The sequence below is a fragment of the Carlito syrichta genome, unplaced genomic scaffold (assembly GCF_000164805.1).
Source record: "Carlito syrichta isolate Samal-C Ts95f unplaced genomic scaffold, Tarsius_syrichta-2.0.1 Scaffold112228, whole genome shotgun sequence".
NCBI classification, from domain to species: Eukaryota; Metazoa; Chordata; class Mammalia; order Primates; family Tarsiidae; genus Carlito; species Carlito syrichta.
In genome coordinates, this window is record NW_007056324.1 from 653048 (window position 1) to 679379 (window position 26332).

At 40.6% G+C, this 26332-nt stretch overlaps 1 protein-coding gene across 4 annotated transcripts in view; it reads right to left on the bottom strand.

The window, feature by feature from the left end:
- Positions 1-26332, bottom strand: part of UBAP1 (ubiquitin associated protein 1) — a 70520-nt gene that overhangs the window by 9273 nt on the left and 34915 nt on the right. For 2 of the 4 annotated variants that reach the window (XM_008070960.1, XM_021718601.1), the window contains 3 exons: positions 22328-22368; positions 12255-12379; positions 3755-4678 (listed from right to left, as the gene is read on the bottom strand). In XM_008070960.1, the coding sequence (XP_008069151.1) occupies positions 3755-4678; positions 12255-12379; positions 22328-22361 (1083 nt within the window). In that variant the 5' untranslated portion in view covers positions 22362-22368. Of the gene's footprint in view, positions 1-3754; positions 4679-12254; positions 12380-22327; positions 22369-24364; positions 24394-26332 lie in introns of those variants that run through there. The other 2 variants (XM_021718603.1, XM_021718606.1) reach the window with 2 other exon arrangements.

A 26332-nucleotide genomic window follows, 5' to 3' on the forward strand; every position in this document is an offset into this window, starting at 1 on the left:
CTTGCCTGAGCCCGCGGGTTTGAGACCCGCCTGGGCAACTTGGCGAGACCTCATCTCTACAATAAATCAAAAAACTAGCCGGGCGTGGTAGCGCGCGCCTGTAATTCCGGCTACTTGGACGGCTGAGGCGGAAGGATCACCGGAGCCCAGCCGGTCAAGGCTGCGGTGGCCGGGAGCGGCCACTGCACTCCCTTCTGGGCGACAGAGTGAGACTCCAACTCAAAAAAAAAAAAAAAAAATTATTTAAATGTGTAATTTTTTTTTCCAGATAGAGAAAGAGTTTTATTACATTGCCAAGGATGGTCTCAAACTCCTAGGCTCAAGCAATCCTCCCACCTTGGTCTCCCAAAGTCTTAAGATTACAGGGATGAGCCACCATACCTGACTTTTTTTCAATATTTATGACTTTCTTAAGAGAGAAAAATTACTTAAAATACAACTTAAAGGCAAACTGGTGCCAATCTTTATTTGCTACAACTAACATAAATTCAGAACTCAAAGTCTAAGGGAAAGTACAGAAAGATTTTCCTGAATTACCTGTGAAAGAGTAAGAAATGTATTCATACCTGCAAAACCACAACAATGGGAGAACTGGCTTAGCCTGTGAGCAAAGTAAGGCCCTGCTGGGCTGAGAGGCAGTGAGAATAGACATTGGCTAAGCCAGAATGTTTTAGGCTAGACTCAGAGTGAGAACACATTACAAGATTATTCTCAAGATGTTACCATGGATTTCTCAACTTTTTTTTTTGAGTTGGAGTCTCACTGTCACCCACCAGGCTGGAGTGCAGTAGCATGCTCATGGCCACTGCAGCCTTCACCTGCTGGATTCAGGTGATCCTTCCGCCTCAGCCTTCCATGTAGCTGTAACTATAGGCACACACCACCATGCTCAACTAATTTTTCAATTTATTGCAGAGACGAGGTCTCACCAAGTTGCCCAGGCTGGTCTCAAACCCCTGGACTCAACAATTCTCTCGCTTCCACCTCCTAAAGTGTTGGGATTACAGGCATGAACCAGGCGGATTTCTCAACTTCTAAGACTAGTTTATATAAATAGTAAAACATGAAATCAAAATCTGAAAAATGAGGCCCGAACACTGGGCCTAAAATAGTCAAATTCCAGGAACACCTCCTTGTGAGTTCTTATATGAAGGATATATATAGCCCAGATCACCACCACCACCCCTGCCAGTTACTAGCTATCCTGGAGAGAAATGCTTCTCTTACTGGGAAGGGTTCTCACTGTGGGCCTCAAAGACTAACCTAAAATAGAGGGCCACAATAGAAAGCACACTTCCAACCTGGGGATGAAGTTATGACTTCTTTAGAAAAACACCAGAATTCTAGCTCCATTTATACCTGCCCACTGAAAACAGCAAATTCTCAAGACAGTAGGAAGCAGGCCCCTTCCCATCCAAAGATGGGCAGAAAGAAACTCCACAAGCAGGTTCATCAAAGAATGACAAGTGTTCAGTTTGAGAAAGATTTCTGCTGTTAGTTCATTGGCTTTGGTCTCTAAACGATTAACATAGCTTTAAACAGGAGATAGGGAGCTTAAATAGGAGGTTTAAGGAGGGAGCGTTAGCTAAGGATCTCTGAGCTCTTCCAGGGTGCTTTTAACTTCTCTAAAGCATACAATGAATCATGAAAAGGAGTGCAGTGCTGACCAGAGCCCAACCACTGACCAGGAAGAACTAAAACGAAGTCCACTCCAAGGGGTAGTATTGTTTTGTACTCTATCAAGTTTACTTGGGCCAAGGTCTATGGAAGTTTACAAAAAGCTATGAGCGCTCTGACAACAGAAACACACAGACAATCACTGACTAAGAATGCTATTGCTAGGACCTTGTACTTGTTATAAAACAGGTCAAGAAGCCAGGCTCAGTGGCTCAGCCTGTAATCCCGTGCCTTTGGGAGGCTGAGGTGAGTGGATTGCCTGAGCCCGCGGGTTCGAGACCCGCCTGGGCAGCGAGACCTCATCTCTACAATAAATCAAAAATTAGCAGGGCATGGTAGCGCTTGCCTGTAATTCCGGCTACTCGGTATGCTGAGGCGGAAGGATCACCGGAGCCCAGCAGGTAGAGGCTGCGGTGGCCAGGAGCGGCCTCTGCACTCCAGTCTGGGCGACAGAGTGAGACTCCAACTCAAAAAAAAAAACAGGTCAAGATTTCATATCTTTTTACCAACTAATAGCAAGCTTGTTATGATCTCTGACAGAAATACAATAAGGCTTCTTTCTGATTCTAAATTGTCTGTTGATGTGTTTTGTCATTTAAAAAAGCCTATAAACCGGCTGAGTGGCTCAGCCTGTAATCCCACGCTTTGGGAGGCCGAGGTGAATGAATTGTCTGAACCTGCGGGTTCGAGACCCGCCTTGGCAACTTGGCAAGACCTCATCTCTACAATAAATCAAAAAAATTAGCCAGGCACGGTAGCGAGCGCCTGTAGTTCCAGCTACTTGGAAGGCTGAGGCGGAAGGATAGCCAGAGCCCAGCAGGTTGAGGCTGCGATAGCTGAGAGCGGCCACTGCACTCGTCTGGGCGACAGAGTGAGACTCAACTAAAAAAAAACCAAAAAACAAAAAAACCTATATAAGTTGATGTAGCAAAAGGTTTTTGAACTTCTAGGATTTCTATTTTAGAATGCAATGAGTTCTCTGCTGCTGAAATAACCACTTCAAGAGCTAAATCTACACTTTATGACAAATATAGGAACCTGGAACCACCCTGCATCTGCAACATTTTTGTATGACAAAATCAAATTTTCTTCAGTATGCTACAAGTTGCAGTTTTTGTAACAATCCACCCTCTATATTAAATCTGAGCTCCCCAGTACCAGCTTCTCTTCTTTCTTTTGAAGAAAACTGCACAATTCTCAGTAGTGAGGGGGAAAAAAGAATTCCATGATTAAAATCTGCAGATTTTAAGATGACAAATTTTCACTTTATGCTTCAAGTTCCAACTCAAATTATCTCCCAATTACAAAGGCATCAACCAGTATGAGGAAATGTATCCGAATTTAGCCAAGTTATAATAAATAAAGGACCATACTCAGAGCAGAGTAAGATAGGGATAGGGAAACTGGGAGAAGGACAAAAGAGTACCAAGCCCCAGGCATGGTGGTTCACACCTGTAATCCCAGCACTTTGGGAGGTAGAGACAAGAAGACTGCCTGAGCCCACGGGTTCAAGACCAGCCTAGGCAATTTGGTGAGACCTCGTCTCTATAATAAATCAAAAAATTAGCCAGGTGTGGTAGTGTGTGCCTGTAGTTCCAGCTACTTGGAAAGTTGAGGTGGAAGGATCACCTAAGCGCAGCAGGTTGAGGCTACAGTGGCTGTGAGCATGCCACTGCACTCCAGCCTGGGCAACAGAGTGAGACTCAAAAAAAAAAGAAGAAGAAGAAGAAGCAAGAGAAAGCCATGAATTAAAGTAGCACAAGACATCACAGCACAGAAAAACTAAGTGATTAAGCAAGAAAACACCATCCACATGACGCATCATACCTTCTCTTTGCAAAGGAAAAGACCAAAAAGGTATAGGAAGAAACAACAAACATCAATCAGACTAGGCTCAAAACTAATAATCCTTGTCCTCAGGAAAATAAGCAGAATTACATATACATACATAACCAGGTCAACTTGCCATGTCACATCTTGCCCTGAACCTTGGAAAGAAGAATGTGAGGGAGACAACTGGTAGAAGAATGAACAAATCTTTGGAAATCTAATTTCAAAGCAGGTTTAAAAGACTTACCGTAGGACCTGTATTTGGAGGTGATGATTCCTCTGTGCACACAGACAGAACAGAGAGGGAAGGCATCTGGGAGGATGTTAGGGTTGGCATCTCTGTGCCACTGTCCAAGTTCAAAGCTGAGAGCCCAAGAGTATGATGCCCATTGAGCTCACTGGCATTGCTTTGGGTGGAAGGCTTTAGGGAATTCTGGAACGTGCCATTGCGGAGGCAGGATGTGCTATGGAAAGTGCTCGCCAGCTTGGCTGTCTTCTGATTGCTGTCATCAGAGTCAAGTTTGGGGAAGGATAGGGATTTGATATTGCTTACTGCAGGGATAGGGGGGAGGGACACTTTGGAAGACAGTGACATCTTTTCACAGTTGCCCAACTGTGGTAAGGTTATAAAGCCATTGGGTTTATGAAGAGGCTTGAAATCTAGGGTTGCCCGCTCCAAGGATGCCAGGACCTCCTCATCCTGTAACACAGACCCAGAGCCTCCCCTGGGCAAGTTACTGTCCAATAACTGAGCCATAATGGGTCCAGTGGTTCCTACCAGAATGTTTCTCAACTCTTCCTTCTCATCAATAGTTTTTAACTCCAGATTATCAAATGGGTCCTCTTCACACTCAAAGTCAGCAGGATTGAAATCTGCCTTTGTGTGGGGTGGGCTGAGAACTTTCTGTTTCGTGGCACTGCTGCTGACTCGAGTCGGGGTAAGAATGCTGTTGTGCTGTAAGCTGGCAAGGATGGGGTTAATAGGAGGTGGCATTGTGGCTGTACTGTGAGTCTTAGAGAAGCTCACTTTGCTATCGCCCTCTGGACCACTCTTAGACTTCGCTTTAGCCTCTGCTTCCTCGGTCTTGCGCTCAGCTTCCCTCTGGGCTTCTTGGATTTTCTTAATATCTTCGGCCCACTCAATGGTTTTCTTTTCCAACGAGAAGTCATACTGCAAAGATACAGCAGAGAAAGGAGGTGTGAACCCAGGTGGCCATCCACACCCCACCCAATTCACTTCTTTCTCGCTCCTGTACAAGAGGAGAACCGGGCAAGGCAGCATTCAAAGCATGTGGAATGAACTCCACTGTGGAAGAGTGAGTGAGGCTTCCAATGTCCCTGTAAGATTTAACCAAATTATATTCCCAGATTACCTCTGGAAATTAACAAGCAAAAGCTACCACCACCTCTAATCCTACACACTAGGCCAAATGTACCTTGCTGCTTCCCTTGCTTCTCTCCTCTGAGGCCATTTTTCTTTTTGAATTCAGGGGAGGCTCGGGCAGAGCTCAGTTACCTCCTCGGTGAAGCTTTCCTGATGGCACATTCCTTCTTCTGAACTCCTACAGCATTTGTCTCCATCAGTCATTTGACGCCAAGTACATGTGACCACATGCAGCTTGACTCAATCTCAAACTCCTCCCAACAACATCACAAGCCTCTTGTGGGCAGCAACATGGTTATCTACCCTCTTTGGGTCTCTGTTATCTAGCAGTATCCTAAACAGATCCCATGCTTGGTAATGAAAGCCCCTAACATTTAAGAAACACAAAGTGCCATGTGTGATTCTAAGCACTTTTTACATATTGACTCTCTAGGTTTTCTCAACAACCCTTTAAGGTAACTACTGTTATCCCTACTTTACAGGGGCTACACCCAAAGTCTAAAGCTGGTAAGTGGTGGAACCTGGATTTGAATACAGATTTATGCTCTCAAACCACTATTAGATTATAATGAACAGGTTGTTCTCAAAATGCAGGAAAACTTTTTATTAAGGAATCTATACATATTCAGATTAAGATTTTACAGAGCAAATGCACAAGGATTCACTTCGCAGTTCCTTAAGAATACCTTAAAGTATAGCTCAATTTACAAAAATTTCATTTGCACACTTAAGAGAAATACACCAATTACGTAAAGCAAAATTCACACAAGGCAGGAGAAAACAAAAGCTTTGGCTTTCACTCTAAAGCACCAAAATTAAACAATGTCTATGTGCATGTCCAAGACTGGCGACACATTAAAGATAAAAAAGAGGGAGAGAAACATCAGTGGCTCAGTAGAACTCAAGTCACCCCCACCATGAAAGAGGTCTTACATGCTAAGACAAGCATTTCGGAATAGAATAAATATGAAAAGCTTCTGGTCATCCCCAAGCTTTTCAGCTTCAAATGACACAAGAAAAGTCTAAAAATGCACATGTCAAAAAGCTAATTTAAATCCCTGAGCCAGTTGCTGTGCCCCAGAAAGACACATGGGGATCACTGTGCTACCTTTCTGCCACTAACATAAAAACACAACAATGGGCAAAGACTCAGCTGCTCCTAACTGTGGAAGAAACCCAACTGGTTTCCTCTAATAAAAACCAAGGCTGTAACCAACTTCTACTGGTTATAATAAATACAGCTCTCCGAAGTTTCACTCAATTGGAAATGTCTTTCCTTTTCTAGCAATCTTTATTGAGCTTTTATTTTTTAATTACCAAAGTAATGTAGAATATTTGGAACACAGAGAAAATAAGGGGAGGAGGTAGAGCAGAAATATTTAAAGTTAAAAAAAAAAAAATGCAGTTTGAGAGTATAAGAATACATATCATCTAGCATTTATGGAGTACCAGGAACCAGATTAAGCATTAAAAATACATTATTTTACTTAATCCGTAAAAGATAATTAGATGGGCTCGGTGGCTCAGCCTGTAATCCCGCACCTTTCCCAAAGGCTGAGGTGAGTGGATTGCCTGAGTCCGCAGGTTCGAGACCCACCTGGGCAGCAAGACCTCATCTCAACAATAAATCAAAAAATCAGCCGGGTGTGGTAGCGCATGCCTGTAATTCCAGCTACTCGGAAGGCTGAGGCGGAAGGATCGCCGGAGCCCAGCAGGTCGAGGCTGCGGTGACCGGGAACGGTCACTGCACTCCAGTCTGGGCGACAGAGTGAGACTCCAACTCAAAAAAAAAAAAAAAAAAAAAAACAGATAATTATCTTCACTTTACAGATGAAGAAATGGAGGCTTGGAGAGTTTAAGTATTCTATCCAAGATTACATAGTTATTACATGGCAATTCCAGTCCATGTATGAGTGACACTAAAGGATGTTCTAAACCATGACACTACAGGATACCCCACACTACCTGTAGCCACTACAGTCACATTCAGCAGAACGTGGATCCTAGATAACAAGGACTATGTATGTTTTACTGGGTCACTTGAAAGGAATTTTAGCAGAAAAATTGAGCTTGCATTGTCAGGCAAGAACAAATATGACAAAGTTATTAGAAGTTTCGAGCCACCTGTCTAGGGTTCTAGATCTGAATGTTCTCTGAATAAGGATGGGACCAGCACGAATACCACAACCTAATTTTTCAGGCAAAGTTTAAGGATGCTTTGTGCAATTAGCATAACAAAAATATTTCAACCAGCCCAACAGAAAGGGAGCTCTTAGCCTTGATCTCCTTTTTTGTTATTAGCTGATACTAGGAGCACAGTGCTCCAGACAGATCAAATAGAAAATTCCCAGCAAAGCTTACATCCACAACAATCTGGGATTCAAAACAAGTTTTCTGAATGCATAAATAAAGAAGGGAATAATATAAAAAACAAGATAGAGGTTTTTAAAAATCATATTGCTAATAGTCTCATACACAGAGAGATATTTAATGACTATTTGTCATTGCCAATAAAAAAAATTCTCAGACAAATAGAACAGAAAATGTTTATAAAGTAAACCTACCTCTCTTCCAGCCCAATGAAGTCTCCATACACAAAAGGAATATCAATTCAGTACTCAAAAATGCGTAAGGTACTCAATATCATTAGGCATTAGGTAAATGCAAACCAAAACCATAATCAGAGACAACTTCACACCCACAAGGAAGTATATAATCAAAAAATAATAACAAGAGTTAGCAGGATGTGGAGAAGATTGTAAAATGGCACAGAAACTTGAGCAAATAGTCCAGTAGTTCCTCAAAATGTTAAAGATCCAGTTAATGTATGACCAGCAATTTCATTCTCATGCATTATACCCAAGAAAACTGAAAACAAATGTCCACACAAAAATCTGTACAAGGATATTCACAGCAGCATTTTTCATAATAGCCAAAAAAGTGGAAACCAGCAAAATGTTCATCAACAAATGAATGGATAAACAAAACATAGTAGACTCATACAATGGAATACCATTTGGCCCATAAAATGAGTGAAATTCTAACACTTCATTCAAACTGTGGAAAATAAGAACGGTGATTTATTTTCAAATTGGAGCCTAGTTTATCTTGGGTTCTCAAGATGGTGTCTAAATGCTTTGTGCTTCTCTTTTGCTGATTCACTCCCTGCTTCTTTGTGCTTCCTTTTCGCAGGCTTTTTACTTTTGCGGGCTTCATGTTTAAACTTTTGGGGGATCCAATCAGAATGGTAATTCTGTAAGCCAATTGGTAACTCGGACATACAAATGAAATGATTCTGTAAGCCAATCAAAATGTCATGTAGGCATCATATGGGAAAGCCCATAACTTCTGCAGTACTCAGCCAATGAGGAGCCAGGAGAAGGACCTATGTTTTAGGGATAAAAGTGCTGGTTCTTCCTGCTTCGATGTGCCTACACACCCAAGAAACACCATTCTTGCAAGAACAATATTAAAAGAGCTGCTTCACTCCACCGATCTCTGAGTCTCTGTGTTGTTCTATAACAATGAAACTGAGGAAGGGTGATTCCGTCCCCCACACATACAACATGAAAACGATATGCTAAGTGAAATAAGCAGACACAAAGGCTATATACACTTTGTAGAATATGGCCAGAACAGGTAAACCCACAGAGACAGAAAGTAGACTCATAGTTGTCAGAGGCTGTAGGGACGTGGATTTCTTTTTGGGTGATGAAAATGTTCAGGGGCAGGTGCAGTGGTTCATGCCTGTAATTCCAGCACTTTGGGAGGCTGAGGCGAGAGGATCACCTAAGCCCACTTAAGCTGGTCAGGAGTTCAAGGCCAGACTAGACAAACATGGTGAGACCCATCTCTACAAAAAAAAAAAATTTTTTTAAATCAGCCACACATGTGTTGGCATGTGCCTGTAGTCCCAGTCACTTGAAAGGCTGAGATGGAAGGATTACCTGAGTCCAAGAGGTTGAGGCTATGGTGAGCCATGATTGTGCCACTGTACTTCAGCCTGGGTGACAGTTAGACTCCAACTCAAAAATAAACAAATTTTTTTAAATGGGGATTAGTAATGATAACTCTGTGAATATACTAAAAACCACTGAACTTTATGTCTCAAAAGGGTAAATTTGATGGTATGTGAATTATATCTCAACAAAGGTGGTTTTTTTGTTTGTCTTTTTGGGTTTTTTTGAGTCAGAGTCTCTAACTCTGTCATCCAGGCCAGAGTGCAGAAACATACTCATTGCCACCGCAGCCTCGACCTGCTGGGCTCAGGTGATTCTTCAGTCTCAGCCTTCCAATAGCTGGAAGAACAGGAGCGCACCACCACACCTGGCTAATTTTTTGATTTATTGTAAAGACAAGGTCTCTCCATGTTGCTCAGGCTGGTCTGAAACTCCTGAGCTCAGGTTTCTCGGCTCTGCCTCTCAAAGTGCTAGGATTACAGGCATGAGCCACTGCGCGCTGGCTGTGTTTTGAGTTGGAATCTCACTCTGTCACCCAGGCTGACATGCAGTGGCATACTCATAGCCACCGCAGCCTCGACCTGCTGGGCTCAGACAATCCTTCTGCCTCAGCCTTCCAAGCAGCTGGAACTACAGGTGCGCGCTACCACACCTGGTTTTTTTTTTTTTTACTTATTGTAGATACGAGGTCTTGCCAAGTTGCCCAGGCTGGTCTCGAATCCCTGGACTCAGGCAATCCTCTCACCTTAGCATCCCAAAGTACTAGGATTACAGGCTTAAGCCACTGCACGCCAGATTTTTTTTTTTTTTAAGTAAGTGAAGTTTTCTTACTATTATTCACTGCATACAGACTCTGGAAGATTAAAGTATACTTTTTAGCGTAACATGTGCCTTAGTGAATCCCACAAAAACAAAACTTAATTTCTTGAAGTTGTATCTTTAAAAACTGTCTTAAGCCACAGGAAGAAGGGTTAGAATGAGGACTATACTTTTCTGCTTCTCTAGAATTCTCAGTAACCATTAGAGCACCTTTCAAAAGCAGGCATTAAGTAAATGGGTACTGCAGAGAGGAAGTAACTCAGGGTGATTTGCTGCTTTCAAGAAGTAATTCAATACTGAGTTTTAAAAATGAGAGAACTGAGAGCAAGAAGCCTTTAGGGGACATAGCATTTAAGCACAATCTAGAAGAATAAATAGATTTTAACAGACAGCTGAAAGCTGAAAGTTATGAGGCATTAACAGGTATGGTGAGAAAGAGAAGACTATTCCAGGTAAAGAGAACAACTCAAGAGAAAAGGCAGGGTTCAGGCAGGTAATATACATGATATGTCCAACAGACCAGTGACTTGGTTTGAGGGAACATAGAGGAGGTGATCTGCCATAACCTTATGTCTAAAAGTGACTCAGTAAGGACTGGTGAATCACTGAACACTTCTGAACAGTTTTAAACATGGATGTAACAATTAAAAACTTTAAGAATATTATTCTAGAAACAATGTGAAAAATAGAAAGAAAATGCTGCAAGCAGAGGCTACTCCAACAGCCCCTGTGAAAAATGAGATAGGGCTAAAATGCCTTGTCAGACACAGCAAAGGAAGAATATCTAACTTGAGTGACTGAAAAGTTATGAGGCATTAACAGAGAAAGAAAAAGAGGTAATTAAGCAAGTTAGACGGGCTAGGGAGATTTGTTCTGGACAAAGCACAGAGCTCTAGGAATATACAATGATTCAGTGTGTGTGTGTGTGTGTGTGTGTGTGTGTGTGTGTGTGTGTGTGTGTCTGGACAAAGCACAGAGCTCTAGGAATATACAATGATTCAGTGTGTGTGTGTGTGTGTGTGTGTGTGTGTGTGTGTGTGTGTGTGTGTGTGTGTCTGGACAAAGCACAGAGCTCTAGGAATATACAATGATTCAGTGTGTGTGTGTGTGTGTGTGTGTGTGTGTCTGGACAAAGCACAGAGCTCTAGGAATATACAATGATTCAGTGTGTGTGTGTGTGTGTGTGTGTGTGTGTGTGTGTCTGGACAAAGCACAGAGCTCTAGGAATATACAATGATTCAATCTGTGTGTGTGTGTGTGTGTGTGTGTGTGTGTGTGTGTGTGTAACAATGTAAGCCAGGCATGCATCTCTTAACAACAAGGATATGTTCTAAGAAATGCACATTAGGCGATTTTGTCATTGTATGAACATTACAGAGTGGACTTAATACAACCTGAATGGTGTAGTCTACTACACACCTAGGCTACATGGCACAGTCTATTGCTTCTACAATACAAACCTGTATAGCAAGTGACAGTACTGAATGTGCCAGTACTGCTGATGGTTGTAATACAATGGAAGTGTTCATGTTCTAAACATAGAAAAGGTACGGCAAAATACAGTATAAACGATAAAAACAATACACCTATTTAGGGCACTTACCACAAATGGAGCTTACAGGACCAGAAGTTGCTCTGGGTGAGTCAGTGAGTGGTGAGTGAATGTGAAGGCCTAGGACACCACTGTACACTATTGTAGTCTTTATGAATACTGTATACTCGGGCTACACTACATTTATAAAAAACAAATTGTCTCTCTCCAACAATGAATTAACCTTAGCTTACTGTAATTTTTTAGTCTATAAACTTTTAAAAAAAACTTTTTGACTCTTCTGTAATAACACTTAATTTGAAACACAAATACATTATACAGCTGCACAAAAATATTTTTTCTTTATAAACTTATCTATAAGCTTTTTTCTATTTTAAAATTTTTTAAATTTTTTAAACTTCTTAAACTTTTTTCTTAAATGAAGACATGAACCCACGTATTAGCCTAGGCCTACATAGGGTCAAGATCATCAATATCACTATCTTCTACCTCCACATCTCGTCCCACTGGAAGGTTATCATGGGCAACAACACGCATAAAGCCATCATCTCCCATGATAACAATGTCTTCTGGAACACCTCCTGAAGAACCCACCTGAGGCTATTTTACAGTTAACTATTTTTTAAAAAATAAAAGTATACTCTAAAATAATGATTAAAAAGTATAACATAGTAATACATAAACCAGTACCACAGTCACTTATTATCATTATCAAATATTACATACTATGTACTATACTGAACTGTATGTGCTATACTTTTATAAGACTGACAGTACAGTAGGTTTGTTTACAACAGCATCACTACAAACACATGAGTAATATGTACCAAGCTACAATGAACCCTATGTTACTCGTGACAGAAATTTTTCAGCGCCATTATAATCTGGAACCACCATCATATAAGTGGTCCATCACTGACTAAAACGTCATTATTTGGCTCATGACTGTGGGTTTTTCTGTTTCACTATACATCAAATTCTTACTCTTTAAATTTTTAAATGCACTAAACTTTAACTAAAAATTACCACTTACCTGTACTTCTCTGACAACCTGCAAACAATCAGGCAAGGAGAAGCCAATAGGTAGACCAACTTTAGCTGGTGTTTTGAATTTGTCTCCTATCTTAAATGGGACATCATCAAGGTAACTGAAAGTCCCTATAATCAAAAATAAAGTAGAAAATATCAGCAAAGAACTTTATTATTTGTTTTGCCATAATCTTATGTCTAGTGGCTACACATTAATTTTTGCTATCCTAAGACTAGAAGTTACAAAGAGCTCCTTCTCTTTGACTGCTTACCTTCTGCTAAGCCTAGATCTCTGAGAAGAAAATCCCACTGATGCAATCCACTTGGTCTTGTTAGGGTTAATCTTCAGTCACTTAGTGTAAAAGTCAAAGTACTCACAGTGGCCTAAAAGGTCTTCCCATCTCCCATGACATCAGCTCTCATGTCCTAGCAGTAGTCTCCTGGCTCACTGCCCAAGTCATGAATAGTATTCTCAACAGTAACAGGCTCAATCCACCTCAAAAATTCTGCACTGGCTTGTTCCTTCTAACTGGAATACTCTTCCCTCAGATGTTCACATGATTCACTCCTCCACTTCCTTCAAGTCTTTGCTCAAATGTTACCTTCTTAGTGCAGCTTACCCTGAACACCCTACACAGTACTCCCATATTACTGTCTATCTTTCCCCTTAGCATTTACCTTCTTCTATCACATTATACAATTGACTTTGGCTTTTCCATTATATTCATTATCTCTCTTGTCCAATGAAATGTAAGCTCCTTACAGGCAAGTACTTAAGTCTACCATGCTCAATGATATATTCTCAAAACCTACTGCACAGCCTGACATGTAATAGGCATTTAATAAATACTGCTGAACTGATGACAGACTCCCCACAAAAGAACCTCCTTGATTAGGATTTCGCTACTTTAGAAAAAATCATTTTCAATTAATACAAATAATTACTACAGATTTAGAACGAGAGGGAGAGAACCCTGCTTTCTAGAACAATGTGGAAATATTTAAGTAGCATACCTCTTATATGGAAAAGGACAAACCAGACAAGATCATAGAAATCCAAATAGGATTATCCAGGAATATAAGTCCTACACATCTGAACTGCTTTAATCCCCTGAAGGTGCTTTGCCTGTCATAACTAAACACTACAGAAAGACTAAGACATAACCATCAATTTACAGAGTAGAATAAAAGTAGAATGCCTCTTGTATACGACTCTAGCTACACACTAAAATTAGGCCATGGTTTCTTTTCTATTCTTACTGACTTACTGGCAGAACCATCATGGACAATAAAACATAGTTCAAATAAATTTTGCTTTGGTGATACGAACAGCTAGTAAAATAAGGCATACTTCTCAGCCTCACACTAGTGAATTTGCTTGGGTGTCCATGGACACAGAATAAGACAATTACACCTCTTCCATGAAGACAACTTCTTTGCATACAAGAACTGTGCAGATCTCAAAACTGACCAAGGTCGGAATACCACTCACAATCCTGTCATCATTCCTGTCACCCATTTCCTGAGGTAGGCATTCTTCTGATATACCTGAAACTCTCCATCAGGAAGAAGGCCTCTACTCTCACCCTTGGGGTAAAGGGCCTTTCTTTCCCATCTACTGCCAGAATTAAAACACTTGAAATGTCTCCCACTCAGCTAGCAAACTAAATTCACAATTGTGTTCAATTTAATAATTTAATACTCTAGGAAATAACCAAAATTATTAACACTCTAGGAAAGTTTCCAAGTATGGTCATACTTGGGCTTTCTTCTAGCTGGCAATGCCTATCACATTCCTACCCTTATTGATTTTAGCAATTATTTGTAGTCCTTTAAGAATAAACTCAAGAACAACTCCCTTTCTCGATTTCAAAACACCCAGTTCATACCACCACCTCAGGACTTACCACTACATGTATTGTTAATAGTCTATTTCCTTGACCTCCCCTTAGAGACTTTGAGCAAGGATTTGAGTGTTCCTTCACAGGGAGAAATGTTTCACATCTATATCACCTCAAATTTAGCATAATATCTGGCCAATGAGATTTGTTCAATGAACAAAGAACAAATAAAGAAGATATGGTTTTACACTCGTTTTGTATTCACTCTAACTCTAATCCCACTTATCAGAGTAATCATACAAGATACAAGCACATATCTGAGATATGAATAAAGTCACAAAAATATACCAGGTGATCCACTCCCCCACCCCAAAAAAAGTACCAGGTACCATCACAGCTTACCAACACATCTAAGTGTTGATTACAACATTTAAATCCTCCGGCACTTATTAAATGCTGTACATTAAAAAGACCAAAAGCAATGCTCTCCTAATTTTAAAGAATTTTCATCTGTTTTCTATAATAGGTGCTCAAATGTTACTGAAAAATTCTAACTTTGGCTTGTGCCCTAATTGACTAGAAACAAAGCTGGAACTTTAGCACTGGCTAAGAAGCACTGGAAAGACTTACAGTCAAGCTACCAAATGCTAAATCCTTTTCGTTAATAAGAATATATTATATACAAATACATATATGATAAGCAAAACTATCTACATTAATATTAACTAAATTTTCTTAAATAGGTAGTTCTATTGTACATTGGTAAGAGGATTTGAGGCGGAAACTATAAAAATATACTATGCTGAAGCTATTTGAGTAAAATAAGAAAATCCTTCAAAAAAAAGTGTTTGATTTCCTTGCCTACCTTTCAGTTACGAAACTATTACAGTGTGATATACATGGACAGAATTATTTTCCTTTCTTTTTTTTTTTGAGTTGGAGTCTCACTTGGTCGCCCAGACTGGAGAGCGGTGGCCACTCCTGGTCACCGCAGCCTCGACCTGCCGGGCTCAGTGATCTTTCCACCTCAGCCTTCCAAGTAGCCAGAACTACAGGCGTGCGCTACCACGCCTGGCTGATTTTTTTTTTTTGACTTATTGTAGAGATGAGGTCTCACCAAGTTGCCCAGGCGGGTCTCGAACCCGTGGGCTCAGGCAATCCACTCACCTCAGCCTCCCAAAGGCACGGGATTACAGGCTGAGCCACTGAGCCCGGCTTCAGAATTATTTTCTATAAATGGAACTAAGTCCTGGCTTAGGGCTAGATAAGATCAGGAAGAACACCTTTAAAAAACTGCTGTTTCCCTTCATTAGCACAATTATGGATAAATGCTTTAAAAAGCAGTCTCCTAGCCAGGCACGAAGGCTCACGTTTGTAAACCCAGCATTTTGGGAGGTGGAGGTGAGAGGACTGCCTGAGTCCAGGGGTTCCAGACCAGCCAACGCAACATAGAGAGACCTCGTCTTTACAATAAATCAAAAAATTAGCTGAGTATGCTGCCACACGTCTGTAGTTCCAGCTACTTGGAAGGCTGAAGCAGAAGGATTGCCTGCAGGTTGAGGCTGCGATGGCTGTGAGTGTGCCACTGCACTCCAGCCTGGGTGACAGAGTGAGACTTTGACTCAAAAATTAAAAAAAAGTCTCTTTTAACTAACAATGCCAATACCAAGGTGATTTAGCACATCCCTAACCTGTCCATGGTCTTAGTAGTCCTTGAAAAGTTCTGTTAACAGGGAATGAACAAACAGTTCGGTGATTACTAGGAGGAGAGGATAGGGATAAAGAGCAAAAAGGTTTTAAATACAGCTTTCTGAACCATATGTATACCTAGGCCTGAACTGTACCCCACATCTTTAAAATAAAAATTAAAAAAAAAAAAATTCCTAGTTGAAAAAAAAGCCTTCTGAATAACGGATGGAGACCAGCTAAGTACTATAAATGATGATATTGTGAAGATTACAAAAAATATTTCTTCCAAATATAACCAACTATGCCTTAGAAACTATCCATTTTTATCAAGCATATAGAATATCTGTTTAACAACATCAATTCCTCATTTCTCAATATGCTTTAGTTTTTTAAAAATTCAATAAAAACTCAAACACAATGGCCCAAAGAATTTAGCACTGCAACTAACAATTTTCAGGCTCACCCTAAATACCTTTTAGTTTCAGGTCTTATTGTTGAAAATTTTTCTAAAATGTCAGAGTTCATTTTCCTAAGTTCCATTTAGAAAAAGAAAATAAGCACATCTCTTAATAACTGTGGTGGTGGTAATCCTTGAAGTCGGTTCTGCATATCACGTTGGTAGGCCGATTGTGTAATGACTCTGGATAAATTCTGGGAAGGCTTCATTTTGCTTTGTTTCTTTCTAAATTGTTGATATGCTTATGATCTTGCCTATTTTTCTAGAAAAATGTACAATTTCAAGTAAGGGGAGAAATTCCTAATAGAGAGGAGCAACTGGATTATACTAAGTTAAGGTTTTATTGTGAGGGGATTCAAAGTAAGGTTTTTAAAAAGAAGACTAGAACAGATCAAACAAAATTAAATGAAAATTGCAATTCCATGAATGACTATCACTATCTTAAAGTCAGAAGCCAGGTAACACTTGCAAAAAATTACACAAAATTATAAATACAGATATCTGTTCTAAGATGTGAAATCACAAGAAAATGTTATATACACCCTAACAATAAAACAAGTCAGATAACCTACAAAATCAGTTTTTAATATACAATGTCCTGAGTACCATATATTCTCACTCAAAAGCAAACCCTAAACATTTACCATAATACTATAAGAAAGGAATTGGCAGTAGCTGGAAACTGCCGGGGGAGGGGGAGGGCACATAACATTAATAAGGCTAACTGATCTCAATAACAGGCAAAGTGGGAACCAAAGGTAGGCTCCAAACTTCACCTGTACACTGGTCACTCGTATATCTAATCCCGAATTGTATGCCACATCTCTAAAATAAAATAAATTGTGTGTGTGTGTGTGTGTGTGTGTGTGTGTGTACACAGAGTCAGGAATTCAACTAAAAATTACAAGACACAAAAAAGCAAAAGAAAAAAATGTGAACCATCATCTGCGAGAACCAGCTGTCAGACCCAAAAGTCTTTGAGAAATAACTGTTCCCTTATAATATATGGTTATTAATAACAGTGACGTGCACAGTGGCTCACACCTATAATCCCAGCGCTTTGGGAGGTGGAGGCAAGAGGACTGCCTGAGCACGGGGGTTCAAGACCAGCCTGAGCAACTGGGTGAGACCTCGTCTCTACAAAAAAATCACAAAAAAACTAGCTGGGTGTGGTGGCATGTGTCTGCAGTTCCAGCTACTTGGAAGACTGAGGCAGAAGGATCACCTAACTCCAGCGAGTCGAGGCTGCAGTGGCCATGAGCATGCCACTGCACTCCAGCCTGGATGACAAAAGTGAGACTGTAACTCAAAAAAAAAAAAAAAAAAAAAACCTGAAGAAGTTCAACTTTAGTTGAAAAGGATGAACCTGAAGGTAAATCAAATGCTAACCATAAGTAAGCACAGCAAAATACCTCATCAGCCTCCCTCCCCCTTTTTTTAAAAATAGAGACAGGGTCTCACTCTGTCACCCAGGCTGGAATACAGTGGTGCAGCCTCACTGTAGCCTCAAACTCCTGGGCTCAAGGGATCCTCCCTCTTCAGCCTCCCAAGTAGCACACCACCACACCTAACAAATTTATTTTGTAGAGATGAGGGTCTTGCTATGTTGCCCAGATTAGTCTCCAACTCCTGGCCTCAAGCAGTCCTCCTTCCTCAGCCTTCCAAAGTGCTGGGATCACAGGCATGAGCTACCACATCCAGCCCAAAACATTTTAATATCTAGTCATGACAGAAGTTATTACCTTGTTGTCCACACCCCAAGTGCCCTAGAAAAATTACTGGTCCATTAACCCTTCAATGATGGACCAGTCAGATAATACCTAATTTGGGGGGAACCAATTCACAAGCTCATAAACTAAGCTAGGTTATGCCATCAGATATGCTTGATCAAAAGATACAAAAACTCTAGCTCTATGATGCTAGCCACTTAAACTAAAAGATGAAGTAGCAAGCAACACCATAACACCATAACTGGTGTGGCCAATTTTGGCCTGTGTATTGTACATGAGTAGGCCAAGAAAGCAAGTCTATAAACTGAAAAACAAAAATGGAACACTCACAGAAAAAGCAGTGAGGAAAGGCTGCTGTTTAATAAGAAATGGGAGCAACAGTAGCCTCGGTTTTCTGGTTTCCAATTTTAGCCTTATAAGACCAAAGTGAACCTGATGTTCAGTACTCACATGCCTTCAAGATTGCTTATTAAACATGCTCCAAGTATTCCCTTTAATTTCTATTCCTTAAACCACTTGATATCTAAAAATAGAATTCTTTACTCTAAAAACTCAACTAAGGTCACTGAAATTCAACAAGGAGCTCAAGCACATAGAGCCCTGTTAAAGGAGAAGCAACTTATGAGAGAGTGAAAATCTTTTCTTTCCTCAGGTAGAAAGTTTCATTCAAACATTTTGGTTAAGAATTTAAGGAGAAAGCCGGGCTCGGTGGCTCAGCCTATAATCCTGCGCCTTTGGGAGGCTGAGGTGAGTGGATTGCCTGAGCCCGTGGGTTCGAAACCCGCCTGGGCAGCGAGACCTCATCTCTACAATAAATCAAAAAATCAGCTGGGCGTGGGAGCGGATGCCTGTAATTCCGGCTACTCGGAAGGCTGAGACAGAAGGATCGCCGGAGCCCAGCAGGCGAGGCTGAGGTGGCTGGGAGCAGCTGCTGCACTCCAGTCTGGGCGACCGAGTGAGACTCCAACTCAAAAAAATAAATAAATAAAAGAATTTAAGGAGATGAGAGAAATTCTAAAAATACAAGTCTTTACTGATCAGATACCTTCAGAATTATAATCTTCTCTCTTGACTGTTTAGCTGAAACGTATAACCTGGAGACTAAATTATTTTCGTTCTAATCAAAATTAGGTTCCCAAATATTCAAAATAGAAAGCTCAGCTTCTTTTTTTTTTTTTTGAGTTGGAGTCTCACTCCGTTACCCAGGCTAGAGTGCAGTGGCAAGTTCACGGCCACCCCAGCGTCGACCTGTTGGGCTCCGGAGATTCTTCCACCTCAGCCTTCCAAGAAGACGGAATTACAGGCACGCGATACCATGACCAGCTAATTTTTTATTTATTGTAGAGATGAGGTCTCGCCAAGTTGCCCAGGTCGATCTCGACCCCACGGGCTCAGGCAATCCACTCTCCTTGGCCTCCCAAAGTGCTGGGATTACAGGCTGAGCCACCGAGATGAGCCAAAAGCTTACCTTTTGAAACAGATTGTAAATTTAAAATTTTCATTTTTGCCATCTTCTCTCCCTAAACCTTTCCTCTGCGCTCTCTTTTCCCTTAAAAAGGTAACCCAGGCTAGGCGTGGTGACTCATGCCTATAATCCCAACACTTTGGGAGGCTAAGGTGAGAGGATTGCCTGAGCCCATGGGTTCGAGACCAGCCTGGGCAATTTGGCGAGACCTCATCTCTACAATAAATCAAAAAATTAGCCGGGTATAGTGGTATGTGCCTGTAGTTCCAGCTACTTGGAAGGCTGAGGGGAAGGATCACCTGAGCCCAGCAGGTCGAGGCTGTTGTGGCTGTGAGCGTGCCACTGCACTCCATCCTGGAAGACACAGTGAGACTCCAACTCAAAAAAAAAAAAAAACAGACGGTAACCCAGTGGCAGCTTCAGATCTGTCTTCTACTATCATTCAAATACTTTCTAAAAAGAGTGCTATCATAATCCTTAATTCATAGAAAATAACCTATGTAGAGGATCTGATACTTGACCTACCTCTTAACAGAATTCTAATTCCAGAGTTTCAATGACTTAACTCCAAAATGATTTAACAAAACAAATGCAGGTAATGTATGTAAGAATATGCACAATGTCAATTCAAAATGCAAAAGTTGTTGTGTAAAATACATAAGCAAGTTAAAACTACAGTGACTGCTGCACCACCCAGACTCAACTGACTGATACTCTCAAGCAAACCTAACACTTGTAGCTTAGAGGAGCATACCACTACATGTTGTCAAGGCAACACGTGTCTAGTAAACCATTCTTACAATTATGTGACCAAATTTTTTTTTAGGGGGGGTCAGGCATGGTGGCTCACACTTGTAATCCCAGTGCTTTGGGAGGCTGAGGCAGGAGGATAGTTTAAGCCAGGAGTTCAAGACCAGTCTAGGAAATATAGCAAGACCCTATTTCTACAAAAAAATTTAAAAATTAGTCAGGCATGGTGGCATGCACATGTAATCCCAGCTACTAGGGAGGCTAAGGCAGAGGATTCCTTGAGCTCAGGAGTTTAAGGCAGCAGTAAGCTATAATTGCACCACTGCATTCCAGCCTGGGCAATAGAGTGAGATCCTGCCTCAAAAAAATAAAACAAACAAAAAAGAGACAAGGTTTCTCTTTGTCACCCAGGTTCAAGTGCAGTGGCACAATCACAGCTTACTACAGCCTCAAACTCCTGGGCTCAAGCAATCCTCCCACCTCAGCCTTGAGTGGCTGGAACTCAAGGTGCCTGCCATCACACCCAGCTGATGTGATATAATTTTTAAAATGGAAGATCAGGCCAGGCACGGTGGCTCACACTAGTAATCCCAGCACACTGGGAGGTCAAAGAGGGAGGAATGCTTAAACCCAAGAGCTTGAGACCAGCATAGGAAACATAGCAAGCCCTCATCTCTACAAAAAAAAAAAAATTAAAAAGTAAGTCAGGTGTGATAGTGTGTGCCTGTAGTCCCAGCTACTCAGAAGACTGAGAAGGAAGGATTACCTGAGCCGGGGAGGTCCAGGCTGCAGTAAGCCTTGATGAGGCCACTGTACTCCTGACTGGGACACAGAATGAGATCCTGAGTCAATCAATCAATCAGTCAATGAAAATCAGCTTTAAACATTCTGTTAAGGCCAGGCACAGTGGCTCAGTCTATAATTCCAGCACTTTGGGAGGCCAAGGCGAAAGGATTGCCAGAGCCCCCCATCTAAAACCAGCCTGGACAAGTTGGTGAGACCTCGTCTCTGCAATAAATCCCAAAAACTAGTTGAGCATGTTGGCATGAGTCTGTAATTCCAGCTACTTGGAAGACTGAGGCGGAAGGATCACCTGAGCACAGCAGGTTGAGGCTGCAGTGGCCATGAGCAAGCCACTGCACTTCAGCCTGGGTGACAAGAGTGAGACTCCAACTCAAAAAACAAAAACAAAAAAAACTTCTGTTAAAATAATTGTGTTGTTTTGTTATTTCTGGTATTAATAAGAACATTAATTCTTCTCTTTTACTATATAAAAAAAGGGTCTACTTTAATTTTAACTTCTTAGGCAACTCTATTTCCCTCAAATGTAGATAAAGCTTATTATTATACTCCATTTTGGAAGGTCAAACTTAGGAAAAGATGATAGAGAAACTATTTGTTTCAAATGCACAACTGTAATTATTATTATTTTGAGTTGGAGTCTCACTCTGTCGCTCAGACTGGAGTGCAGTGGCATGCTCACGGCCACTCCAGCATCGACCTGATGGGCTCCAGCAATCCTTTTGCCTCAGCCTCCCAAGTAGCCAGAACTACAGGCACATGCTACCACGTCCGGCTAATTTTTTGATTTACTGTAGAGACGAGGTCTCATTGTGTTGCCCAGGCTGGTCTCGAACCCACAGGCTCAGGAATCCTCTCACCTCAGCCTCCCAAAGTGCTGGGATTACAGGCTTGAGCCTATTATTGGTACCTCTGTAATACAGTGATTAATTTGTAGTAAACTGCTTTCTGTTATGGGGCAAGAAGAAGTAACCCAAAACATTATAAAGCATTCACTAAGGGGTTAGAATTTTTCCACACACTCAGATGGAGAAGAGATATGAGCAAGGAACAGGAAAGGGTAACTCCTCAACACACTGCTGAAGCACAACCAAGGCAAGCAAGCTCCCAATTCATCTCTGGTAGTCTCAATCATAATAATCAGAGACTCTATCCATTTGAAGAAATACTTCAAAATTGAAGTTATAGGAAGATCTCTGGGACGTACATGCTACATTGTTGTACAACTTCATTTTTCTCAAACTGTTCATTTAAAGAGACAAAAACGGGCATTTACTATGCTGAGCAATATCAAGTTCTCTGATCAAATCATAACTTCAACCATGATTCCAATAGTCAACTTACCATGAAAATCTGCACCCAACTTCTTAGAAGCCATTTAGAACCTGAAAAACAAGGAAATATTTCTTAGACACACGATGCCTTGAGGGGATAGAAACAAATAATTATAAGAAAATTGAGAGTACAAAAAAAACCCAGAAGACCACAGTTTCCAGAACTAACATAGTTCTCACTTCTTACTCCCCGAAGTTCCAAAAAGGAAGGCAGAATGAGGAAGAAATTAGGTTGTTTTAATTTTGTTTTGGGGACAGGGTCTCACTATTACTACACTGCCCAAATTAGCCTCGAAATCCTGGGCTCAAGAGATCCTCCTGTCTCAGTCTCTCCAGTAGCTGGGACTACAGACATGCCCCACTGCACTCAGCTAAGAAGCTAGTTATTTTTAAAGAAAAATTAAATATTTCTGAAATCTGCATGTTATGAAAAAAGTAGTAGAGGAACAGCATACTAGTCACTGACCAATTTATAGGCTATCTACCAAAAGGAAAAAGTTACTGAGCACATATCCTCCTGATATAAACTACAGATATGTCAATATTAGGGTAAGAAAAAGATCTCACTTTATTCAGTTAAGCAAATATAGATCTTTTATTGGCAATTAACTCTAACTGTTAAGGCTGGAATTTCTGAAATGAGGAATGAACATATCATTTTTGTACCATTTAAATTCTGTATAAAATTCCAAAAACAGTAAGCACAAAGTCCTTTCTTGCACATATAAAATAATCCCAGTTCTTCAACCTAAAAGCTTATCTCCCTTGATAAAATGGTATACCTTTGGTTTACTTTAAAACATAAGCAGGAAAAAATTAAGTTTAACTACATGAATTCATGGTATGGTGTTAGGATACATTACAGTACACTCAACTGCAAATGAAAATCATACTGAAAACGTTTTCTTCTCAAGTAAAAAAACACAAAGCAAGTACAATGCAACAATCTTATGAAAGTCATCCAAAGCAATTAAAATCCACACAGGACTTTTTTTGGTAATAAGTGACATGGAAAGACAAAGGAAACAGAAAATCCAAAACAATTTGGAAAAGAACAAAGCTGGAGAACTTACCACTTAATTTCAACACCAGTAATTATGCTACAGTAAGTAAGACAGTGTGGCAATGGCATAGGGATATCATATAGATTAATGGAACAGAATCCAGAAATGGCCATACACATACAGCCAACTGATTTTCTTTTTTCTTTTTTTTTTGAGTTGAAGTCTTACTATCACCCAGGCTGGAGTGCAGTGGCATGCTCACGGCCACAGCAGCTTCAACATCCTGGGCTCAGGCAATCCTTTCACCTCAGCTTTCGAAGTAGCTGGAACTACAGGCATGCACCACCAGGCCCGGCTAATTTTTTTTATTTATTGTAGAGATGAGGTCTCGCCAAGTTGCCCAGGCTGCTCTCGAAGCCCTGGGCTCAGACAGTCCTTCACTCCCAAAGTGCTAGGATTCACCAGTAGTACTCGCCTCCAACTTATAAAGTGCTGGAATTACAGGTGTGAGCCACCGCACCAGGCTGCCAATTGATTTTCAACAAAGAAAAAAGGCAATTCAATGAGGTAAGGACAGCACTGTCAACAAATAGTGCCAAACATTCATATGCAACAAAAGCAAACTTCAATCCATATCTTGCACCATAAAAATTAACTCGGGGATAGTAGGTTATCAATAAGGAGTACATAGCTTCTTTTCGGAGTGATGAAAATGTTCTAAAAGTTAATATGGTGATGATTGCACAACTCTGGGTACACTAAAAGCCACTACTGTACACTTTAAATGGGTGAAGTATACAATATGTGAAATATAGCTCAATAAAGCTGTTTTTAAAAACTCAAATGAGATCACTGACCTAAATATAAAAACAACCAAAAAAAGTTATAAGCCAGGCTCGGTGGCTCAGCCTGTAATCCCGCGCCTTGGGAGGCTGAAGTGAGTGGACTGCCTGAGCCTGCGGGTTCAAGACCCGCCTGGGCAACTTGGTGAGACCTCATCTCTACAATAAATAAAAAAATTACCCGGGCATGGTAGCACACACCTGTAGTTCCAGCTACTTGGAAGGCTGAGGCAGAAGGATCGGCGGAGCCCAGCAGGTCGAGGCTGCAGTGGCCAGGAGCGGCTACTGCACTCCAGTCTGGGTGACGGAGTGAGATGCCAACTCAAAAAAAAAAAAAAAAAGCTATAAAACTTTTAGAAAACATCAGAGGAAATTTTTGTAATCTCAAGTTAGGCAATATTTCTTAAGCAAAAGCATGACCCATATACCAAAAAAATGACAGGTTATATTCTTCAACAAAATCAAAAATTTCTGCTCTTCAAAAGACACTGGTAAGAACATAGACAAGCCACAGACTAAGAGAAAATATTTGCAAAACCCATATCTGACACTTCATAAGAAAAGATATCCATATGGTAAAGATCCACATGAAAAGATACTCAATATCAGTAGTCATTAGGAAAATGGAAATTAAAACCTTAAGGAGATACTACCATAATACTTATGCAAATGGCCAAAATAATAAAAAATGACAATACTAAGTGCTGATGATGACGTAAGACTCACACATTGCTGGTGGGAAAGCAAAATGGAAAATAGTTTTGCAGTTGCTTATAAAGTTAAACATTTACTTCCAATGCAATCCCACTCCTGGGAATTTATCCAAGTGAAATGATAACCTATGGACAAATACTTGTAGCTGCTTTATTTGTATTTGCCAAAAACTGCAAACAAGTCAAATGGCCTAACCAGTGAATGAATAAACTGTGAAATACTCATACAACAGATACCACTACTTAATAACAGAAACAGATACAGCATGACAAGGATGAATTTCAAATGCATCAAGAAAAAAACCAGAATCAAAAGGTTACAGACACTGTAATTCCATTTATGGTATGCTGGAATAGGTAAAACTACAGGGACAGAAAACTAATCTAGCTACCAGGAACTGACAGTGGTAGGAGGAGTTAACTACAAGAGATCATGGGCATCTTCTGAGGTGACAGAACTGCTCTATATTTTATTGTACTACTGGTTACATACGTTACATGACTATATGCATTTGCCACAGCTCATAGTACTAAAAACTACAAGAATAAATTTTTCCATACGTAAACTATACTTCAATTATTTGTTTAGAGACAGGTCTTGCTATGTTGCCCAGGCTGGCCTTGAACTCCTGGGTTCAAGCAATCCTCCTGCCTCAGCCTCCGAGAAGCATTGACTATAGATACACACACGGCTGCACCTGGCTGTTTCTTTTTTTAGGTACATATACTCTCAAAAAAGTGTATATATACTCACCAAACTGAAATTAGATAAAACAGAAGCATTTAATAACACTAATGATATTTTAACCTATTCTAGTGGAATGAAATTTCATTTTGGAAATGCCAAAATTCTAAATAACTAAACAAATAACATAGCTGTACCAAAGTCTATTAATATGCTTTCTGTCTAATGAAAAGAGACTTTTTGCAGGGTTGTAAGGTTTCCAACAATAAATTTCTCTCCCCAATATTAAAAAAAAAAAAAAAAGCCAGCCAGTGTGGAGGCTAATGCCTGTAATCCCACCACTTTGGGAGGCCAAGGAGGGAGGACCGCTTAAGCCCAGGAGTTCGAGACCAGTTGGGCAATATAGTGAGACCTTGTCTCTACAAGAAATAAAAAAATTAGCCACTCACAGTGGCACCCACCTGTAGTTCCACCTATTCAGGAGGCTGAGGCTGGACAATTGCTTGAGCCCATGTGTTCAAGGATACCATGAGCTAGGATGCACTACTGCACACTAGCCTAGACAAGAGATTAAGAGCCTGTCTTAAAAAAAAAATGTTATGGACAACCCCTTCGGGTTCTCTCCCGCTGTGGGAGCTTTTCTGTCCTCTCAATAGATCCTGCTTTTAAAAAAAAATTATACCAAAATAATACTATTTTATTTATTTATTTATTTATTTTTTGAATTGGAGTCTCACTCTGTCACCCAGACTGGAGTGCAGTGGCCGCTCC